The sequence below is a fragment of the Etheostoma spectabile genome, chromosome 16, assembly GCF_008692095.1.
Source record: "Etheostoma spectabile isolate EspeVRDwgs_2016 chromosome 16, UIUC_Espe_1.0, whole genome shotgun sequence".
In the NCBI taxonomy this organism is placed as follows: domain Eukaryota; kingdom Metazoa; phylum Chordata; class Actinopteri; order Perciformes; family Percidae; genus Etheostoma; species Etheostoma spectabile.
Genome location: NC_045748.1, coordinates 23631534 through 23640139, shown reverse-complemented (window position 1 = coordinate 23640139; position 8606 = coordinate 23631534). Strand labels below are relative to the sequence as shown.

General features: G+C 41.7%; 2 protein-coding genes across 3 annotated transcripts in view; one reads left to right on the top strand and one right to left on the bottom strand.

Annotated features, from left to right (window-relative positions):
• smyd1a (SET and MYND domain containing 1a) overlaps positions 1–4843 on the top strand; it is a 22522-nt gene extending 17679 nt beyond the window's left edge. Inside the window, exons 8-10 of the mRNA XM_032539245.1 lie at positions 1314–1477; positions 3786–3954; positions 4591–4843. Coding sequence (XP_032395136.1) covers positions 1314–1477; positions 3786–3954; positions 4591–4704 — 447 coding nt within the window. The 3' untranslated portion in view covers positions 4705–4843. The remainder of the gene's footprint in view (positions 1–1313; positions 1478–3785; positions 3955–4590) is intronic.
• dqx1 (DEAQ box RNA-dependent ATPase 1) overlaps positions 1–8606 on the bottom strand; it is a 39291-nt gene that overhangs the window by 7391 nt on the left and 23294 nt on the right. The window contains exon 12 of one of the 2 annotated variants that reach the window (XR_004335572.1): positions 7304–8176. Coding sequence is in view for 1 of the 2 variants with exons in the window: in XM_032539230.1 (XP_032395121.1) it covers positions 7969–8176 (208 nt within the window). In the remaining variant the exon portion in view is untranslated. Of the gene's footprint in view, positions 1–7228; positions 8177–8606 lie in introns of those variants that run through there. The other variant, XM_032539230.1, reaches the window with a different exon arrangement.

Here is an 8606-nt window from a genome sequence, read left to right as displayed (position 1 = left end):
GGCCCCATTATCTCTCATCTTATCAAAACTGGAAGATTGGCTGAAACACACGACGAATAGCTTGTAACTGGCACACTTTTCCCCCTTTATTCAATTATACAACACTCCTGACTGGTGGAAGGCCGATAACAGCCCCACAATGGGAACAAAGGGGGCTTCATTTTCTAAAAGACATTTTTAGCGAGGTTGGCTCGTTACCTTTTTCTGACTTTTAGAAGGCATTCAATCTACCACGTTCCTCTTTTTTCTTTTACTTTCAATTAAGATCAGTATTTAAGGCATACTTTGTCACCTGGCAGAGGTCTATGCCCATCCATCCTATCCGGAAGTTATTTACTGTGCGGCCTAAAAACTGTGGTATGGTATCCGGGCTTTATCAGTTCTTAGTCATATCTGGAACCCATCCTATTGAGAGGATCTGGACACGTGATTGCCCAGGCCTGAGTATCGAACTCGTCTGGCATGATGTATGGTCTAACATTCCAGAAGTATCGCGCAATCCAGACCACCAGCAGATTCACTACAATTTCATTCATAGGACATATCTCACCCGTCAATATGCACTACATGAAAATAATGAACAGCCCTTTGGTCACTTTCTGCCCAATAAAAACAAGGTACATATCTTAATATTATCTGGGAGTGTGCTCAGTTCTGGAACAATATTGCATCCACAATTTTGGCTTATGATTAATGTTACTGTGCCTTTTACTATCTGTATTGATTCTGAATGAACTTTCAGCTCTCTAGAACTCAAAGGCCTGCTGTATTTGCCGGACTTACAGCTGCGAAGAAAAAGATTGCAACCCGTTGGAAACCACCTCGTGACCTTTCTGTGCATGCATGGACCCTTTCTTTCTTGGATGTAGTCTATGGAACTCTCTCTAGGGAGCGGCAGGAAAGACCCTGGACACTTGATGCAACATCGCCGATTAGCCTTGTGCTACATCCTTGACCTCAACCTGTGCATGTTTTGGGTCCTTTGTCTTTTGTCTGTTTGTGTGGGTTGTTTTGTCTCCCTCCCCCCCAGATTTCTTTTTGTGTCACTCTTGGACGCGTTGTGATGTCTCAGTGTATTTGTTTGTGGTTGTAAAACAGGTAATTATCTTAACTCAAGCTCCTGCGGCTTGCAGGAAAATCCCCGGGCTAAATCATCTTCTGATCATAGCCATACTGACAAATCCAGAGAGAGTCTTAATGAGCTTTGTAGCAGCTCATTTGACATTTATTAACATAAAAAAGCTACGCACTAAAGCTTTAATGTCCTTTTTCTTGTCTTTCCCCTGCGCTGTGTTCTGTCTGTCCTTCCTCAGGTGGTGAAGTTGTGCTGTGAGTGTCTGGAGAAGCAGGGGAACGTCTTGGCTGACACTCACCTGTATAAGCTGCGTGTGCTCAGCGTTGCCAGTGAGGTGCTGTCATACCTGCAGTCCTTCCCCGACGCGGCCGACTGCGCCCGCAGGATGGTGGAGGGATACACGTGAGCGCTTTCACACAGCAAGGATTGCACTGAGACAAAAGCAGTATGAAACTATTGATGTGTAAAAACTCCCCATGTTCAATAAATATTTACGTAGAAACTCCCTATGTCATGAATTAACTTTACAGTTGGGTAGGAGAAAGCTCTATGAAATCACTCTCTAATACTTTAAAAATGGTCTTGAGAATATTAGTTCAGACCTTCCTTCACAGCGCCGTGGAGGAGGGTCTGGCTAGTCAACACAGCATTCCGGGATGGGAAAAACACATGCTCTTATTCATAGGCATGTCTTTAAACCAACCACCAATCATCGGAAGCGCTGGATGGAGCAACGGCGCCTCTACAAAATGGAAGGAACTTCGTTCAACAGAAAAAAACTCAGATTGGACAGATAGTCTAGCTAGCTGTCTGGATTTACCCTGCAAAGATCTGAGGACCAGGTAACCATAGTCCTCAGATTGGACAGGTAGTCTAGCTAGCTGTCTGGATTTAACCTGCAGAGATCTGAGGACCAGGTAACCATAGTCCTCAGATTGGACAGATAGTCTAGCTAGCTGTCTGGATTTAACCTGCAGAGATCTGAGGACCAGGTAACCATAGTCCTCAGATTGGACAGATAGTCTAGCTAGCTGTCTGGATTTACCCTGCAGAGATCTGAGGACCAGGGAACCATAGTCCTCAGAAATCCACTGGAGGTTTAAATTACATCACAAAGAAAGCGTAAGGTAACGGGACATCTGAAAACAGACAGATGTCAAGCAGAAAGAGTGACACCCGGCAGAATTTCCAGCAGAACAAGTCATGGATAAAGACTAAAAAAATATTAAAGGGGAATTCTGTAGCTCTGTTAGTTGTAAATGTGGAGGTCTGTCAGTAGAGAGAAAAATGAAAACAATCGGTGCTGCCTACACCGTGTTATCCTCCTGCTAGAATCCTGAACACAGTGACTCTGACTGCTGTAGATGTGACAAAAAGGAATAAAGGTTTTTTTAATTCAGCCAGTGCACATACCTCTGCTTATTTCCTATATTCCGGTGAAGCCCACACTAGTAAACTAGTAAACACGCATTTCTGTCACATGTAAAGCAGTCAAATTTGCTGTGTCCTCGGAAGGAATCACCGCACATGGGTAGGCACTTATAATGACATTTTGAACATGTTTAGAGGCTAAAAACACATTCAAAACTTGCCCTGTTGAAGCCTGTTGGGTGCTAACGCTAGCAGGAGGATAACTCGGTGTAGGCAGCACCGATTGGTTTAGTTTTTCTTTCTACTGACAGACCTCCACATTTACAAATACCAGAGCTATGTGTTGAAATCGACCGGAATTCTCCTTTTCTAGCCATATAGGTTAATTTAAATTTAAATTCAATTTTATTTATAGCATCAATTCATTACAAGAGTTATCCTGAGACACTTTACAGATAGAGTAGGTCTAGACCACACTGCGGAATTTACAAGGACCCAACAGGTCTAGTAGTTCCCTCCAGAGCAAGCAACCGAGCGACAGTGGTGAGGAAAAACTCCCTTTTAGGAAGAAACCTGGGACAGAAACAGACCCAGACCCAGGCTCTTGGTAGGCGGTGTCTGACGACCGGTTGGGGTTGAATGAAGAGTGGCAGTCAAAGTAAAATATAATGGAACAGTGACTAGAAATAGTAATTTGTAGTAGTTCGTGGCGTAGCAGGGCCCTGCACGGCATTACAAGCTCTCCTTTGTTCCACAGGCCATCAAACTCCTTACCATAACAATAAGTACAATAAGATTTGTACAATAAGATTTGGTTTATTTGTTTTTATTTCCTTTTCTCCCAGCTGGTCTGGAACTTTATACCCTCGCACCCCATTCTGCTTTGGTCTATGTTATGAGTAGCAATGTACACATGTTATGGTTTTCTTCTTCCTTGTCTTGTCTGTCCTAATGTGGTTTTAAATACCATGTGATGTGATTTTACTGCAACCTAATTTCCCCATGGGGACAATAAACATGAACGAACAACACAGCAGAGCGTAGCGGGGCGTGTAGCAGGACCACGGCGACAGCTGCAACCATGAGATGCCTATAAGATAGGCACCGTAGTTTTGGCAAACATTACTCAGACAGAAGGAAATGTGCATTTGTTGTGGACTACTTCCAGCAGCAGTTGACTCCACATTTGGTGCTCCAGCAAGTGTTTCTGGCTCTTTCATGGAGCTCTATGGCACGGATGAATAAGATTTATCAGGCTTCGTGTACTTTACACATTACTTGTTAGTAGGATACGTTCAGTTTTGGTTTGGGTCTCTTCATGGTAATTTGGTCCCTGCAGGAAGCTGTACCACCCCAGCAATGCCCAGTTGGGAATGGCCATTATGCGGGCAGGCGTCATCCACTGGCATGCAGGGCAGATCGAGATGGGTCACAGCCTGATCTGCAAGGCCTACGCCATCCTCCTGATCACCCATGGACCCAACCACGCCATCACCAGAGACCTGGAGGTACTCTGTGCAGCAGTTGACTCTATTTACTTACTTTGTATGTATCGGGCTGTGGCTTTAGTGTAATAACTACATATTGAAAATATAGTTTCTGCAAACTAAATAGATGTTGAATACTTAACCCTTGTGTTGTCTTTCCGTAGACCATGCAAATTTTTGTTAAAACCATAAGACACTTTTTTCGCTTCCCCCAGTGTTTTTGTCACTTTTCCTGATGTTCTTTGTCGATTTATTTCGGTGCTTTTGTTTGGCTTTTTTTTTCTTCTTTTTTTTTTAACCACATATTTCAAGCTTTTTCTGAAATTTGTGTCATTTTTTTTCGATGTCTTTGTCAATTTTTTCCAACTTTTTTGTCACTTTTTTCTACGTTATTTTATAATTTTTCTTCTTTAAATGCTAGGAAATTTAATCAAACATCCAATTCAATGAAAGTAGCAAACTGATCATTTATTGTACTTGTGAAGAGCGTTGTACGGAACCATCCACGTTAGTTTTTTGGACAATTTGGGTTGAAAGAAACCCAAATTTCTAGCATGGAAACTTTTTAAAAATGGGTCAAACTTGAACCGAGGACAACAGGAGGGTTAAGCATCAGTACACTACTGCCAGTAATCTCGCTTTGTTTTGTGTCTTCAGTCCATGCGCATGCAGACTGAGATGGAGCTGAAGATGTTCAAGAAGAATGAGTACGAGTACCACACCATGAGGGAGGCTGCTCTGAAGAACCAGCCCATGGTCGGCAGCTCCTAAGCTGATGAAAAGATCCCCCTCCTCCCTCCCCAGTCCCCCAGTCCACCAGTCCCCGTGCTGCGTCTCTGAATCGCCAGTATGTCTGATGATACCTGTTCTCTTCAAATCAACACGCAACATTTGCATGTAGATTATCTACAATAAAAGCTGAGATACAGCATGTTTTGTCATCTCTTACACACAATGAATAAATAAGCGCTCCTCCCATATGTCCACTGGCCCAAGGATCCTTTAAGTAAACTACAAAATTATAGTGTCTCTAAATTTTTATGTTGCAACATAAATTCAAATTCCACACAAAACACTTCATTTGAAGCATGTTGAGTAGAAACGTTAAAGTTACACAATTTAAATACAACATGGGAAGATATTTAACCCTCATGTTGTCCTCATGTTGTCCTATATCAATGTTCTTTTTAATTCCCCAAAATAACATGATTCATTCCACACAACGCTCTTTGCCAAGTACAAATCTCTACTTTCATTAATTTTGGGGCGTCTTATTAAATTTTATAGCATTTGGAGAAAATAATTGGGGTTTTGAAATAGTATTGAGTAAAAGTTGACATATTCCAGTCTGTGATTATCCATCAACATCCATTCCTCTAATTTTAATCTAAATAATTCCTAATTTCTGCTTTTCTAACTCAAACATTAGGTATAATTTCCTATAAATGAGGTTTATGGACCATAAATTAACTGTTAGTAAGTTAGTGTTAGTGGGACAAAAAAGGGACAACCTTTGAAAAAAAAGCATCAAAAGTGTTGAAAAAAGGGACAACAATTTATGAAAAAGTTAAAAACATTGATTTTGACAAGGTTTAAAAAAAAAATGATTTTGTAAAAAAGTAAGGAGCGGTATTCATTATTACACTGTATAAAACGAGATAAACTGTACACATTATGATGATATGACAACATTAGTGAATAAATAAGCTATAAACATGACGATGAAAACTATATGAATTATATTAGTGCAGAAAATATGTTGTTAACATGACATTAATATAGATATTGACATGTTTACAGCTTGATAAACAGAGTAAAACGGTGTGGTAGATTCTGTTCAAAGCTTCCACATTGCTATAGATCTTATTTTAATAGACTGAGTCTGAAAAGCCACGAGTGAGTGTGAGACACAATCCCACCTGCAGCTGTTTTAGAAATGCACGAATACAAGCTATGGGTCGAAAAATGACGAGTAATGGGAAAAGTGTCACACGCGGTTTTCGGGTTTTCAGGCCCCGCAAACTGCTCTCATCGACCGTGTGTCCAGTTGCAGCTGGTGTCATGAATATCTCTGATAAAGCCCCTGTCCACTACCTCCTCAGCACCGAAGAGCAGACAGACACGTTGTGGATATTAGAGGCTAGCTGGTGAACGTAGTGGAGCATTTAGCAACTAAGTAGAAGATAGTGGGAGTTGGGACCGAACCACCTGGCTGTGTTGTGTTGGTGTTGTGTTTACAGCTTGTTCTGAGGCCCCCAAGTGAACAAAAACCAGCTAGAACTAGACATTCTAGAAACACCACTGATATTACAAAATCTATTTTTTCAAAGTACTACTTGGCCTGTGAAAACAATCATTTATTGTCTTCTCTGGCTCTGGAGAGGCTTTTTTAAGTCTGAGAAAATAACCCTGTCAATATTATCACTATTGAGTATGAGAAATATGTGAAGCATTGATTTGGAGCTCACCCGGGTCGCCCCGGACCAGAAGCTAAAAGTCAGGATATCCACAATCCCTGCAGGGTAAATCCAGACAGCTAGCTAGACTATCTGTCCAATCTGAGAGACTAGGTTACCTGTTCCTCAGATCTCTGCAGGTAAATCCAACAGCTACTAGACTATCTGTCCAATCTGAGACTATGGTTACCTGGTCCTCAGATCTCTGCAGGTAATCCGACAGCTAGCTAGACTATCTGTCCAATCTGAGACTATGGTTACCTGTCTCAGTCTCTGCAGGGTAATCCAGACAGCTAGCTAACTATCTGTCCAATCTGAGGACTATGGTTACCTGGTCCTCAGATCTCTGCGGGTAAATCCAGACAGCTAGCTAGACTACTGTCCAATCTGAGGACTATGGTTACCTGGTCCTCAGATCTCTGCAGGGTAAATCCAGACAGCTAGCTAGACTATCTGTCCAATCTGAGGACTATGCAACACCAAATTGGTGGCTTACCTTTAGGTGTCTGCAGGTTTGACATCTGCTGGGCGTGTGGACGGAGGTCGCTGTCTCCACCATGTCTCCACTCTGCTTACGACCTAATGAACAGCACAGTCCTCTGGCAAGAAAGAGGTCCAGCTTCAAAGCACACAAAACATTTTTAATGCACACAGAATGTTAAAAGAAATTACATTTTATTTTGAAAATATCATGCCACCTGGTGACCGGAGTTCAGTTTGGACAAAACCTGGAATACTGAGAAATAAATCTGTATATTTTCTTTAAAACAAGATATAGTTTTTACCATTCCAGACAGTGAAGCACTAGCTATGAAGTAAAAAAAAAAAAATCACTCAGCTGAGATATTTTAAACATGAAAAACCACCCTTTTATTTAAATAAAGTACAGTATTGACAGATGTACTTTTACACACTTTACACAAAGACTTAAAGTCGGAGAGAAAAAGGCAGAATTGAAGCTGGAAACCCAAACATTATACAAACAGTATCAAACAAGTGGAAAAGAGAAGCTCTGTGCAGCACTGCTCCGGTCTGAGACCCCAGTGAGCCCTGAGAATGCATCTGCATTGAGGTCAAAGGTCAACCAATAACAGTGTCTGCTCACTCAAGTAGCGAGTATTGCTTTAAGGTGAAATCTCCGAAATCTGAAAAGTCTTTTTTTTTTTTTTTAAAGTCACACTTGACGGGTTGGATAAAGTATATCATCCACTCCACTTTTTTGTTGTTGTGTTGGTGCTACAATTTAAAATCAAGGTTTTTGTTCCCCACAATGAGAAAGAATTACAGATATTCCTCATTAAATAAAAAAACTATTCTACGTAAAATTTTAAATTATGTCAACAGATAGCACAAGGAGAGTATGAAGAGGTTTGAATATTTTCCAAAGCCACTGCATATAAGATATATTAACAATACATTACTGTACATTAGTGGGGGGTTTTCCAGCAAAAGTCCATTTGAAATCCCGCGTCAAAGTGATTTAACCTAAAATGAGATTTCGGACTAATTCATAAAAAGTACCGGATCTCAGATCCAACAATAAAGTGACAGCTGTGTGTTGAGTGTCTTTTTCTCCGTCTCATTGGACAACACAGAGGTCAGTGCTGGACTGATTGGGATTCTCTCCCGTCCCGTCTGCGTCCCTGCGAGTCCTGCCGTGCTCGTCTGACACCCCGTCCTGCCCGTAGGGGCGGGGCTCCAGGCTCTGCCTCAGCTCCATGAGCAGCTCTTTACCATCACTCGATGGCAGGTTTCCCAGGTAGTACTGGGGGGCCAGCTCCACCAGCCTAGGGCAGACGAGGTAGGGGGACAATGGATAACTGGACACCGGCCTTTTGTAGACATCAAGAGATGATCATGAGTCCTCAGAGGAAAATACACTCATTGGCTTTCCTGAAGCCAGATTAGCATAAAGGCTAGCTCTTCAAAGTTTAAAGGGGAGCTATGCAGATTTGGCCGTTTATTTACAGTTTTCTTGCTTTTTGCATGCAGGATTCTCTATAGAGCCCCTCCCCTACAGCTTCAGAATTGATTTTTATTTCAATATTTCATTTGCTTGCATACCTTTGTTGTGTTCCCACTGTATCTTACAACCTTTTTTACAAATTATACAGCTTGCCATTGTTTCATTTTTGGCCTGAAAATACAACCACACAGCGCTCCTCTTCCTCTCTGCCATTCCTCTGCTCCGTGTCTGTCCTGCTTGTGTGTGTGTGT